The sequence below is a fragment of the Molothrus ater genome, chromosome 24, assembly GCF_012460135.2.
Source record: "Molothrus ater isolate BHLD 08-10-18 breed brown headed cowbird chromosome 24, BPBGC_Mater_1.1, whole genome shotgun sequence".
Classification (NCBI taxonomy): Eukaryota; Metazoa; Chordata; class Aves; order Passeriformes; family Icteridae; genus Molothrus; species Molothrus ater.
This window is the reverse complement of record NC_050501.2, coordinates 5,364,984-5,378,087: the sequence shown is the minus strand read 5'-3', so window position 1 is coordinate 5,378,087 and position 13,104 is coordinate 5,364,984. Positions and strand designations below refer to the sequence as shown.

At 57.9% G+C, this 13,104-nt stretch overlaps 2 protein-coding genes across 3 annotated transcripts in view; one reads left to right on the top strand and one right to left on the bottom strand.

Annotated features, from left to right (window-relative positions):
* The first annotated feature begins 113 nt into the window (after positions 1-113).
* On the top strand, positions 114-4,451 carry LOC118695369 (collagen alpha-2(I) chain-like). The gene is made up of 3 exons (XM_036396882.1): positions 114-1,184; positions 1,336-1,724; positions 4,154-4,451. The coding sequence occupies exons 1-3, from the start codon at positions 153-155 to the stop codon at positions 4,449-4,451; spliced, it is 1,719 nt and encodes a 572-aa protein (XP_036252775.1). The 5' UTR covers positions 114-152.
* Positions 4,452-5,208: 757 nt separating this feature from the next.
* Positions 5,209-13,104, bottom strand: part of TMEM39B (transmembrane protein 39B) — a 13,972-nt gene continuing 6,076 nt past the window's right edge. For both annotated transcript variants that reach the window (XM_036396937.1, XM_054517188.1), the window contains exons 2-9: positions 11,563-11,747; positions 9,713-9,932; positions 9,362-9,445; positions 8,627-8,781; positions 7,584-7,920; positions 6,460-6,647; positions 5,727-5,847; positions 5,209-5,510 (exon numbers count right to left, since the gene is read on the bottom strand). In XM_036396937.1, the coding sequence (XP_036252830.1) occupies positions 5,274-5,510; positions 5,727-5,847; positions 6,460-6,647; positions 7,584-7,920; positions 8,627-8,781; positions 9,362-9,445; positions 9,713-9,932; positions 11,563-11,690 (1,470 nt within the window). In that variant the 5' untranslated portion in view covers positions 11,691-11,747 and the 3' untranslated portion in view covers positions 5,209-5,273. The remainder of the gene's footprint in view (positions 5,511-5,726; positions 5,848-6,459; positions 6,648-7,583; positions 7,921-8,626; positions 8,782-9,361; positions 9,446-9,712; positions 9,933-11,562; positions 11,748-13,104) is intronic.

Sequence of the window (13,104 nt, the reverse complement as noted above, 5' to 3'; positions counted from 1 at the left end):
CACACGGGGAGCCGAACCCTCGGGGGAGGTGCCGCCATCAGCAGCACGGCCCTGGGGAGCAGCAGAACGAGCAAATCTTGCATCAGCGTGGAAGGGAGATAAGAGCCCGGCCCAGCCCTCACCCGGAGCCGGGAGGGAGCGGCGGGGAGGGGATGCTGGAGTGCAGGGGAAGGTCACCCCAAGGCGGTGACACCCAGCTCGGCGGGAGGAAGGAAAAGGAAAATTTTTCACTTCCCTGTTGGCGGGGGCCCCGCTCAGGTCCCGTCCTGCCGCTGCCACCGCGGCTGAGTCACCGCTTTTGTCACCGTGTCCCCCCCCCAGCCCCGTCCGACCGGTTTGGGGGGGACACCCTCGGGCTCAGCGTGGGAATGTCCTGCCCTCAGCAGCACCCCCGAGCCGGGAGCAGCCCCGGGGGCTCTCGGCTCCCCAAAATCTGCGCTCGGAGAGGGTGGGGATGCTCCGGGAAAGCTCCCGCTCGTCCCCAGCGCCCTGCGAGCCGTCCCCGAGCGGGGATTAGAAACTGGGTCAGCGGGAGAGCCCCAAAAATGATTGGAATCGGGGAATTGCCGCTCCCTGGGGTGAGCCCCGGGGCAGATCCGATCCGTTCCGTGCTTTTCCCGCTGAGCTGGGAGGGAGCTGCCGGTGGAACGGGGACCCCCGGGACGGGGACGGGTCCCACGTGGAGCTTTGGGGACCGAGGGGGGCGCAGGGACCTGGGACAGAGGCTGGGGACACGCATCGAGGCCGGGTCCCCCCGTGTGGAGCTGGGCAAGGATGGAAAAGCCGGGAATGCTGAGCCGGCGGGCAGGAAGCGGGGCCGGGGCAGGAAGGCAGCCCCGGCTCCGGGCTCGGCGGAAAAGCGGAGGAAGAGCGGAGGAAAGGCTCGAGGCCACGGTGGTGGCGGAGGGAGGAAGCCCGGCCCCGGCCAGGAGCGGTCCCGGTGCGCGTTGTCCCCGCGGTGGGACCGAAACTCGCCCGTTCCCGGCTCCAAACGCCCTTCGTGGGCTGCAGGTCCCGGCGTGCCCCGTGCCAGCCGCACCTCGGGACTCGCAGCCTCGTGGGAGATCCCAAAAGTGGGGAACGGGACCCTTGGGACGCCCCTTTGGTGGCCGTGGAGGTGGCACTGCCACCGAGGGGTGCCCGGCTGGGGTCGGACCAAGGGCTGGAACCTCCTGGGGTTTGGGGTGAGTTTGGGTGGGTTTGGGGCTTATTGTGTCCTTTTAGAGTTCTGTGAGGGCTTTTGGGGCTCAGCCTGGGATGGGGCTCAGCCCCATTGCTGACACTGCCCCCCTTCTTCTCCACATTTTGGGAAATGTCCCAACAAACGCCCTCCAGAGCCTCCATTCGCCACCTTTCAGCACCTCCAGCTCAGACCAGCGGGAACATTCAGCTCAAACCGCCCTGGGGCCGTGTCGCCCCCATGCCCAGGATGTCCCCGCGGTGTCTCCCCCATGCCCAGGATGTCCCCGCGGTGTCCCCAGCCCGGAGCACCGGGAGCCGCCGTCCCCGCTCCTGCCGGCTCGGGAGCGGAGCTGTTCCATGTTTCCAGCGGCTGCCGGGGAAAATGGCAGCGGAAGCGGAGGGGGGACCACGGGCGGGAGGGTCCATCTGGCCCCCGCCTCGGAGCCGCCATCTGGTCCCTGGTCCCCGCAGGAGCCGCTGAGGGGGGCCCGGGGCGCTGCGGGCGCTGTCCCCGCTGCCCTGAGCGGCTTTGGTGGCCTCGGGTGATGGGAGAGGCCTGGGGGGTCCCCTCCAGCTCCTGGGTCCCCACCGCGGGCTCGTTTGAGTGAGGAAATGAGGACGTGGGTGTCACTGTTAATGAGGATGCGCGGATGCTAATTAAGGGGTTGCAATTACGGCGGGACGGGGTCGTGGCCTGCCCAGGTTTTGGGGTTGCTGTGGCCAGCTCGGCTCAGTGCAGCAGCTCCAAAATTTGGGTGTCCCAAGGGGACCCCGCGGTTCTGGGGGGATGCTCAGGGGTTCCCCAGCCCGGGGGATGGTGACAGGATCAGCTCTGGGATATTTTTCCCTCCCTGATGCTTTTCCCCACCTTTGTCTCACCCCAAACCTGCTGCAGTGTGAGTAAATGATTCCTTAATTAACCACTTTGGGGATCTGGCTTTATTAATGCAAAAAATCTTTATTAGGGAGGAATTAAAGCTGCCGGTCTCTGGGTACAGGGTGGCACAGGTCAGATGGGATCACCTTTGCTTTTGGGGGATGCTCCTGTCCCTCCCCACCTTCTTGTCCACATCAGGAGCTGCTGGGTGCTGGATTTGGCAGTGAAGCAGCCAGGGATGGGCTGCGGGTTTGGGATGGATGAGGAGGAGCTGGGAGGTCTCCAGTGAAGGGGTTGAGCTGCAGGATCCCCCAGAAATGCGGGGTGCAGCAGCCGAGGATCACCCAGAACTCCAGGATCCAGCAATCCTTCATCTGTGCCGAGCTGGGCTGGGGCCAGGCTGGAATTGGCTGCTCGGAGCTCCCAGGAACTGGGCTAAGGGTGGGAACCGCGGCCTCCCAGGAATGCTGGGATGGGCTTTTAGGGGAAAACGAGCACTTCCCATCAGCTGCATCCGCTGGGAAGCGGGAGGGGATTCCCGGCGGGCAGCAGGAGGGTGAAGCTTTCCCATTTCGGAGGGAATTTCTGCCGGCAATTTTGCTCCAGCGTGGCCGCTGTCCCTGGGCTTCTGTGCTTGGGGACACCCCAGGATGTGTCCTGGGGTTGCTGCCCTGGGCTTCCGTGCTTGGGGACACCCCAGGATGTGTCCCGGGGTTGCTGTCCTGGGCTTCTGTGCTTGGGGACACCCCAGGATGGGTCCTGGAGTTGCTGTCCTGGGGTTCCGTGCCTGGGGACACCCCAGGATGTGTCCTGGCAGATGTGGGCTCCCTGTCCCCGCTGTCCCGCTGGCCGAGGGACCCCAGGCTCGGGTGGGATTGGCCACAATTCCTGCACTTCGATGCCACCACCTCCTCCCCGGGGATCCTCGCTACCTGCGGCAAACCTGCCCCTGGCATCTGGCTGCTAATCCCGGGATTAGCGGCCGCGGGGAGCGGCAGATGGAGCCCGGGACCTCCCCCGGGGGAGCAGCCCGCGACCCCCGGCGTGACCACGGCAGCCGAGCCCCCGGCGGAGCCACCTCCGTGGTGCTGCCGGGGGAATTCCCAGCGGGATCCCCCCACCCCGGGACATCATCCCCGCGCTGGGAAAGCCCCGGTTCACGGGAAATGAGACGGCGACAGCTCTGCCCGCCTGCGGGAGCGGCGTTTCTGGGAAAGCCGAGAATCCCCGTGTCCAGCCCCCCGAAATACCCGCAGCGCTCTCGGGGTGGGAAAAAGGGAAGGAGAGGAGGAAATGGCCGCGTGTCTCCATCCTTTGCTCCCCCCTCAAATCCGGCTCCTTCCTTCTCGGCCAGGCAGAGGGGAATAAGGGAGATGCCCTCAGGGCTGTGTCGGGGGGCTCTGCCCCCCAATTCCCAGCCGGGCCCCCCGTCCTGTCCTGCGCCCCACGGCTGCGTGCTAACCCCAGGGTCCCCGCTCAATGGGAGGAAGGAAATCCTCATCCTCGGGAAAGGCTGGACACGGCCGCTTCCTCCCGCCGTGCCGGGCAGGGGCCCGGGGCCCCGACATCACCAGGGTGGAAATCCCGGCCGGACACCGGGCTCGGTGCTGGTGGGGTCACACGGGAAACAGGGACAGGCGGGGGGGCCGCTCTGTGCTCCCCAAACCCGCAGGGTCTGCCGGGGGGGCTCGGGGGGTCCAGCAGCGGAGCCCCTCGGTGTCCCCGGGAACTGGGGGGGTCCCGCTCCCTGCCGGTGCCGGTGCGGGGTGGGGGTGAGGGAAGGCACAATCCCGCGGGCTCGCCCGCCTCTGGCTCCCCTCCAGCCTTCGCTATTCCCGCTGCTCCTTCCTCCTCCTCGCCCTTTGCCCGCTGACGGCAGCGCTGAGAAACGGCGGCGGCGCCGCTCCGGTGGCTTCGGTACCGCCCTGTCCCCGCCGTGTCCCCGCCGTCCCTCGGGGCTCTGCCGGGCACCGACACCCCCGTTCCCCTCCCCGGCGCCACGGACGATGCTGCTACCGGTCCCGGTCCTGTCCTGATCCCGATCCCGGTCCCGGTTCCTCCGGACCGGCTCCGGTGCTTGATCTCCGCTTTCAGCGGCAAAAATTCCCCCGGCGTGGTCGGGGCTGAATCGGGAGCGGTGTCGGGACCGGGACCAGCACCAGGACCGGATTGGGATGGGGATGGGAATCGAGACCGGAATCTGGATGAGGACCGGGATCAGAGTCAGGATTGGGATGGGGACGGGGACGGGGACCGGGACCGGGACCGGGACCGGGATCAGGATTGGAACCGGGACCGGCAGCGCGCGCCTGGCGCCCCCTGGCGGCCGCGTGGCCCTGGCGGAACAAAGGCCGGACCCGGGACCCCCCCGAGCCCCCCGGGACCCCTTTAGGACCCCCGAGACCCCTTTAGAACCCCCGGAACCTCTTCTGGGACCCCCGGGACCCTCCCGCGGGCAGGGGGAGCCCGGAGCCCCCGCAGCGGCCGCTGCTCCCGGCAGCGGGGACGGTCCCCGGGCCGGGGCTCTCGGGGATGCGCTGCGTCCCTTCCTCCTCATCCCCCTCCTCTTCCTCCTCCCTTCCTCGCCCTCCTCCTCCTCCTCCCCCGGCCCTGACGGGCAGGTTGGGCAGGAGGAGCCTGGGGAGAACGCCCGAGATGCGGGTAAAGGAGCAAAGGGGAGCGGCTGGGGCTCCCCCAAACCCCCCCAGCTCCCCCCGTGTCCCCTCATCCACAGGGGACCCCTCAGAGCCGGGAGCTGCAGCAGTTGGGGCTCAGCAATTTGAAAATAAACATTTCAGAGAAATGGCATCACCTTTGCATGGGGAGGGGGCACAGGAGCTCCTGGGGACCCCCAAAAGGACGGGATGAGGGTTCACCCCCTCCTAAAGGAACCCAGCTGGGAGCTTTAACACGCCTGTAATTCTCACCTTCCTCCTCCCTCTCCACTCCTGTAAACCCTCAACACCATTAAAAAAACCCCTCCTCACACCCATCCAGCAGCAAACCTTTTGTTGGAGGTGAATCCAAACAACAAACACACAAACAACTTGTTGGGAGTAAAAAAATATGTTTTTTTTTCTTTTCCTTTTAATTACATCAGTTATCAAAGAAAACGACGACAAAAAAAAAGCAGTGGTAACAAAAATACAAAGCTCTGAGGGTTTCTCGTTTTTTGTTTGTTCTGTAATAGGCTGAGAGCATCAGTGCAATTGTTTTAATTTAACTTCTGCTCTGAGTCCCTGCTGGCAGCATAGGAGTAGGCTTTGCCCAGCACCAGGCGGTCCCGCAGCAGCTTGAAGAAGGCGTAGTAATTGCTGAAGAGGATCAGAGCCAGGGAGATCGTCTGGTGCCACTTCTCCGAGGAAATCAGCGAGTAGAGCTGGTAGAAGATGACAGCTCCTTCCAGCAGGACCAGGATGTTGAGGATTCGGAGTGGTTTGCTGAAAAAGAACTGTGGGAGAGCGGGGTGAGGCACCGGGCGGGAGGGGAAAGCTTTGGGTGAGGATTCCTCTGGCTCTGGATGGAGTCACCCCTGTGGCACAGGGCTGAGCTCCCACCCTGGGCACTGAACCCCCCCAGCTCCACCAGCCTGAGGTGTCCAGGCCAGCAGGAAGGAGCAGGATCCTGCTGAGGGACCCCTGCTGCCAGGAGGGACAGGGGGGCTTACGTGGAATCGGAAGTGGGAGACGTCCGAGGGCACGGCCACGTTGTAGTGGCCCACGGCCTTGTAGACGTTCTTGCTGTGCTTCACCAGCACCCCCTGAGGCCACATGCACTCCTCAGTCCACCTGCAGGGAACAAGAGATTCCTTAATTCCACCTGTAGGGACCAAGAGGTGCCTTAACCCCACCTGCAGGGGACAAGAGATTCTTTAATCCCACCTACAGGGGACAGGAGATGCTTTAATCCCACCTACAGGGACCAACAGATTCCTTAACCCCACCTGCATGGGACAAGAAATTCCTTAATCCCACCTGCAGGGACCAACAGATTCCTTAACCCCAACTGCAGGGACCAACAGATTCCTTAATCCCACCTGCATGGGACAAGAAATTCCTTAATCCCACCTGCATGGGACAGGAGATTCCTTAATCCCACCTGCAAGGGGCACTGGGCTCTGCTGCCTCCCCAGCAGCAGTGAGGAGTACGGGAATTGTGCTCCCCGTTTGGAATTGTCACCATGGCAGTGACAAAGTGCAGGTAGCTGTGGCCAGGAGCAGCAGGCACCTTGCCAAAAATCAGCTCTGCCCTGCTGGCAGGGGACAGTGCCCAGAGTGTTTGTGCTGCTGGATGTGTCAGCCAACAACTCTGCCCTCACTTTTCCCTGGTTTATTTAAGGCTGAGCTCCCCACCCACCCACCCAGCCAGCAAAAGGAAAACTCCAGGAGAGAATTCCTTACTGATGCTGCAGCACGTTGGAGCAGAGGGCTGGGTCCACCTTCTGCCAGCAGCCCAGGTGTGCTGCAGCTTTGTGGAGCAGGTCACAGTAGCGTGCAGGGAGCAGGTACTGCATGAGGATCACCGAGGTGCTGATGGAAACCAGCAGGAAGAGCTCACAGGACCAGCGTTTGTCGTAGTACTGAGTGTTCTGGGGGGACAGCAAGGTGGGACAGAGTTTGGACACTGTGGGACAGCCTCACCTGCCCGAGGTGTCGCCACACAAAGCACTCAGGCAGGTAAAACGAGGGCTCTGTGTGGAGCTGTTGATCCTGCCTGGAAAGGAAGAACCCACATGGGATGTGGGATGGAGAATTCCTGCAAAATATTTGTGCCATCAGCACCAAAAGCAGGGAGGCAGCTCCTGATGCTCAGCTGATGGAGCACCAGCTCCTCAGGCAACAGGGACAGCCTCACCCCATTCACCACCAGACATTCAGAATTCAGTCACCACAAGCAAGGACTGTGACCCCTCACTGTGCCACAGTCACCACAAGCAAGGACTGTGACCCCTCTCTGTGCCACAGTCACCACAAGGAAGGACTGTGACCCCTCATTGTGCCACAATCACCACAAGGAAGGACTGTGACCCCTCACTGTGCCACAATCACCACAAGGAAGGACTGTGACCCCTCATTGTGCCACAATCACCACAAGGAAGGACTGTGACCCCTCACTGTGCCACAATCACCACAAGCAAGGACTGAGACCCCTCATTGTGCCACAATCACCACAAGCAAGGACTGTCACCCTCATTGTGCCACAGTCACCACAAGCAAGGACTGTCACCCTCACTGTGCCACAGTCACCACAAGCAAGGACTGTGACCTCTCTCTGTGCCACATTCACCACAAGCAAGAACTGTCACCCCTCTCCGTGCCACAGTCACCACAAGGAAGGACTGTCACCCTCATTGTGCCACAATCACCACAAGGAAGGACTGTCACCCCTCACTGTGCCTCACAAGCAAGGACTGTGACCCCTCACTGTGCCTCACAAGCAAGGACTGTCACCCCTCACTGTGCCTCACAAGCAAGGACTGTCACCCCTCACTGTGCCCCAGTGTCCCCTCCCAGCCAGGCCTCACCTTGACAAACCACACAGGCACGAAGGCCACGTAGTAGGCACTGAGCATGGAGCTCACCAGCACCTCCTTCATGCGCCAGTTGAAGTCCATCTTCAGGAACTCCACCTCGTTGCGGATCAGGTCGGGGGACAGGCAGCAGGCGTGGCTGGGCATGGCCTCCATGCCGTACATCTGCCTCGTGTGCTGCTTCCAGGTCTCCTTGAGCACTGTCAGGTAGTCCCTGCCCCTGGCTGTCACCTCCCCCGTGTCCCTGGGGCCAATGTTGGTCACCTGGGTGAAGAGCCCGGCCTTCCGAAAGTCACAGTTCAGCTGGAGGAAGGGGATGTACATCCCAAACCTGGAAAGGCACAGAGCTCAGGAGCTGCCTCCCATCCCACTGGGATCCCATCCCAAACTCCCCTGTGGGATTCTGAGCTGGATGAGTTCAAGGTTTGGAGCAACCTGGGATAGTGGAAGGTGTCCCTGCCACTGCTGAATGATCCCAAACCGGTCTGGGATTCCACGATTCCAAAGGGAAACTCCCAAAAAGAGCTCTGAGCTCAAACACAGGTAGCAAATCTCTGGAGATGTTTCCCCTTGCAGCAAATCCCTGTGGATCTTTCCCCCTTCAGCAAATCTCTGAGGATATTTCCTCCTGCATCTACCAGGGAGGAGGGAACTCTTTCCACTCCCAACATTTCCTTTTGATAAGTACCAAAACCCAGGAGCTGTTTGAATCCCTTCACCTGGCAGAGGAGCCCAGGAACAAAGAGAAAACAAAGCCCCGAGTTTTGTGAGGGCCATGGGAAAAGCACACAACCCTTTTCATGAGTAACAATTAATGCTGACATCAAGCTGAAAGGGGGCTGAGTGTCACAGATGTGTCCTGCCACCATGGAATGTGACACAGCAGGAGGGAGAGGTGCAGGGTAAACTCTGTGTCCATGCACAAGCCCAGGTTGCTCCAAGCCTTGGAGACTCCCAGCTCAGAACCCCAGAGGGCTGCAGGGAGCCTCCCCCTGGATTTTGGGGGGATGCCCCATCCCTGAGGCAGGAATACTCACGGGTAGCACAGGAAGAGGAGGTTGAGGAAGGAGTAGGTCCTGAAGAGGTGGATGATGGAGCGACACAAACTCCAGCCCGTGCCCGTGAGCACGGCGAAGCGAGTGAGCACCAGGAAGATGGAGCGTGGCAGGGAGACTTTGCCACTCTGGGAAGCCTGTGGGACACAGGGCACAGCTGGGCACAGCTGGGCACAGCTGGGCACTCCCTCTTCTTAAAGGAAAAATACTGTGTAAAACCATAGCTAAGAAGGAAATGGCAGCGCCCAGCTGACACCAGGACAGGGAGGATTTCTGGGGAATCTGGGCTCTCCAAAACCTCTGGAATCTGGGCTTTACTGCTCAGGGAGTGAGCAGAGATTCCAGGTAAGGTGTGGGAGTCACCATGCCCAGCACACTCTCCTGGCACCGCTCCCCATGGGATGCTGCCACAGTGAGCATCCCTGGCTCTTCTCTAGGGAAGGCTGGAGTGATGGAGAGAGCAGGAAAAGAGGCAAAAGGGAGGAGGGAATCAGTCACTACAGTGGCTGAGACAGAAATTCAGAGAGTCAGAGAAGGACACAGACCCAGGAGGTCTGGGGAGCTCAGTTCTGTTCTCTGCTCCTCTCACTGGAAACCTCGCCTGGGATTCTGACTTAGGAACACCACAGAGGTTTTTAGGGAAGGATAGGGGGGTTTGGAATGGCAAAAGGGACCCAGAGCTTTACAGATCTCCTGGAGGGAGAGCCCTGACTTTACCTCCTTGACGACAGCACCGATGAGGCGCCGTGCCAGGACGATGGTTGTCACCGTCAGCACGTTGAAGTCAATGAGGTGAAAGTTCTGTGGGGACAAAACCAAAATGATTCCATTTCCATCAGCACCAGGAACCCGCATTCAACACAGAAATAGTCCCAGATTATTCTCTTTGGAGAATCTCTCTTCCAAGAGAATGCCAAAAAGACAACCAGAGCCCAAAATGCGGGAAATGGAGCGGAAGGAGCAACCCTGAAGGGTCAGATGAAGTTTTTATCAAACATTATCTCTAAAACTTAAGATTCAGTGACCCAAGGGACAGCCTGGGAGCTGCAGCTGCCCTTTGGTGCTTACCAGGGAGGTGTGAGAAGGAGGGTGGGAGGGTGGGTACCACCACACTGTCTTGTAGATGTTGATGTAGTGGACGAAGAGGGCGACGAGGTGGCAGAAGAAGAGCTGCAGCTCGAACAGGACGCTCCTCTCCACGGGCAGCTCGGGGATCTTGCAGTGCCGCAGGGGGACCACGGTCTGCGCTGCCAGAGGGGGGCTGGACAGGCCTGTCCCCGAGCCACTCCTGCCAGGGGGAGCCAGGAGTGAGCAGGGCAACGTCCTCCAGCTCCCCCCACAGCTCTGAGGTTGATGGGGAAACTCAAGCTATGGGTGGCTGAACAAATCACAAATCTCAGGCAGATGTGAGCAGGGGTTTGCCCACACAAAGGAATATTTGGACCCAATTTAATTGATATGAAATCCCCTGTGTTGTTCAGAACCAGGGTTGTGTTGTGCTACTCAGTGGCTCTCTCAATTAATTGGAGGCTTTCAGAGCTCAAGCTGGTGTTTACATATCTAAGAGTGCTTGAACATGAAAGGCAGAGCAATTACACACAAGCCCTTGTTCATTCTTCACCTTCTGTTCACCTGAGGAGGAAAAACGAGTTTAGCCAGAGGAGCCTCTTCCTGTGTGAGCAGGCACAGGATCCCAGACTGATCCTCTGCATCAAAGGGAATTAATATCTCCAAGATTGAGCTGCAATCTCTAAATAAAAACAGGCAAAAGAATCTGGGTGTGGGCCTCAAAGGAACTGCAGAGCACAAAGTGTCCCTGTAAACCCCCAAATTAAATTGTGGATCCAGGGGGATGCAGGGGGATCAGGCCATGGTTTAAAACAGCAGATGGAGAAACTAAAACAAGGCCACGAGTGAGGGGAAACCTGAGGAGTCTCCCTGAAATGCCCAGATTCCCAAAGTCAGGGTGATTCAGATCCTCAGGACTGACAAACCATGGAATCACAGAGTGCTTTGGGCTGGAGGGGACAGCAAGGATCACCCAGGCCACGGGCAGGGACATCCCCCCCTATCCCAGGCGGCTCCAAGCCCCACCCAGGTCAGAGAATGGGATGAGATTTAAAATCAGGGAATGGGATGGGCTTTAAAATCAGGGAATGGGATGAGATTTAAGATGAAGGAATGGGATGAGCTTTAAGGCTGGGGAATGAGACGAGCTTTAAGATGAAGGAATGGGATGAGTTTTAAAGTGGAGGAATGGGATGAGCTTTAAGCTCAAGGAACAGGATGAGCTTTAAAATCAGGGAATGGGATGGGCTTTATGGTCAGAGAATGGGATGAGCTTTAAGCTCAAGGAACAGGACGAGCTTTAAGGTCAGGGATTGGGACGAGTTTTAAGGTTGGGGAATGGGATGAGCTTTAAAATCAGGGAATAGAACAAGCTTTAAAATCAGGGAATAGAACGAGCTTTAAGCTCAAGGAATGGGACAAGCTTGAAGGTTAGAGAATGGGATGAGCTTTAAGGTCAGGGAATGGGATGAGCTTTAAGCTCAAGGAATGGGACAAGTTTTAAGATCAAGAAACGCGAGGGTCAGAGAATGGGACGAGCTTTAAGCTCAAGGAACAGGACGAGCTTTAAGGTCAGGGATTGGGATGAGTTTTAAGGTTGGGAAATGGGACAAGCTTTAAGGTCAGAGAATGGGACGAGCTTTAAGCTCAAGGAACAGGACAAGCTTTAAGGTCAGGGAATGGGATGAGCTTTAAAGTCAGGGAATGGGACGAGCTTTAAGACCAGAGAACGGGACAAGTTTTACGATCAAGGAACAGGACGGTCAGAGAATGGGACAAGCTCTAAGCTCAGGGAACAGGACGAGCTCTGTCAGCAAGGACCACGAGGAACCCCAGCCCCGGTGCCGTACCTGGTGCGGGAGCGCACGCCGGTGACCGAGGAGCCCGAGGAGTGGCCGGCGGCGCCCGCGGCCCCGGGCTCGCACAGCGGGGTCCGGCAGTAGGAGCTCCTGTTGGGACCCCGGCGTCCCCCGGCCATGCCCGGGACTGAGGGGGGTCCTGGCTGCTCACTGCGGGCTGGGCTCGGCCCCCACCACTGCAGGGACACACGGACAGGGGCGCAATTAGCGGGGATTCATTAGCATTTCTTAGGGAGCATCGCTGTCACCACCCCGTCAGTCCCAACTTCCCCAAATTCGAGTTTTGGAGCCCCTTGCTCCAGGATAACCCAAATTTCTCCACATTTGATTTTTGCAGCCTGTCGCTCCAGGATAACCCAAATTTTCTCCCAATTTGATTTTTGCAGCCTGTCGCTCCAGGATAACCCAAATTTCGCCATATTTGATTTCTGCAGCCCGTCGCTCCAGGATAACCCAAATTTCTCCACATTTGATTTTTGCAGCCCATTGCTCCAGGATAACCCAAATTTCTCCACATTTGATTTCTGCAGCCCGTCGCTCCAGGATAACCCAAATTCCTCCAAATTTGATTTCTGCAGCCTGTCACTCCAGGATAACCCAAATTTACTCCAAATTTGATTTTTGGAGCCTGTCGCTCCAGGATAACCCAAATTTTCTCCACATTTGATTTTTGGAGCCTGTCGCTCCAGTAAATCCAAATTTGCTCCAGGACAATCCAAATTCACTCCAGGATAAACCAAATTTCTCCACCTATTTTTTTCCTCTGTCTCTCATATTACCCCAGGTCAAGGATGCAAAATCAGGGAGCTCCAGCCTTGCTGAGGTGCTGGGAATTTGTCACTTTACAAGGAATTCCATCTGCACCCCCTGTGGTGGAATCATCAGGGTGTGTGGTCATCCCTGTTTTCCATATTAATTAGCATTTCTTATGGAGCATTCCAGGCCTCACTGTCACCAGGATAATCGCAATTTCCCCAAATTTAATTTTTGGAGCTCATCGCTCCAGGATAATCCAAATTTCTCAGAATTTAATTTTTGGAGCTCGTTGATCCAGGATATTCCAAATTTCTCCACCTATTTTTTCCCTCTGTCTCCCACATTTCTCCAGGTCAAGGATGCAACCTCTAGGAGGGGTTGAGAATTCATCACTGTACAAGGAATTCCATCTCCATCCCTGTGGTGTCATCCCTGTTTTTCAGACTCGAGACATGCTCAACAACTGGCCCCAAAAATTCAGAAATTTGGGATATTTTGCTATCATTTTGTGTTGGAACTGAAGGTTACGGCTTTTTAAAATTGTTATTTTATTTTTGCCTTTTTAAGATGGGGAAAAAAAAGCACATTTTTAGGCTATTTGCTGTTTTATGTTTTGATGGCACTGAGGTCAATGGGGTGAGTCCAAATTCAGCTTTTCCAGAGCTTGTTTGCCACACACAGAACTCATCCCAAGCTTTTTCAAACTTCCTCTGGATCCTGTTAACCTCAGGAGAATCCACACCAGCGATAAAAAAAAATCCCCATTTCCAAGTGAAA

Bases quoted from the DNA above. Each gene is read 5' to 3' on its own strand.
- LOC118695369 (XM_036396882.1), top strand. From the start codon at position 153: ATGCTGGAGTGCAGGGGAAGGTCACCCCAAGGCGGTGACACCCAGCTC. The intron at 1,185-1,335 runs GTGAGTTTGGGT...AACGCCCTCCAG, and splicing joins GGAACCTCCTGGGGTTTGGG to AGCCTCCATTCGCCACCTTT. The intron at 1,725-4,153 runs GTGATGGGAGAG...CTCCGCTTTCAG, and splicing joins AGCGGCTTTGGTGGCCTCGG to CGGCAAAAATTCCCCCGGCG.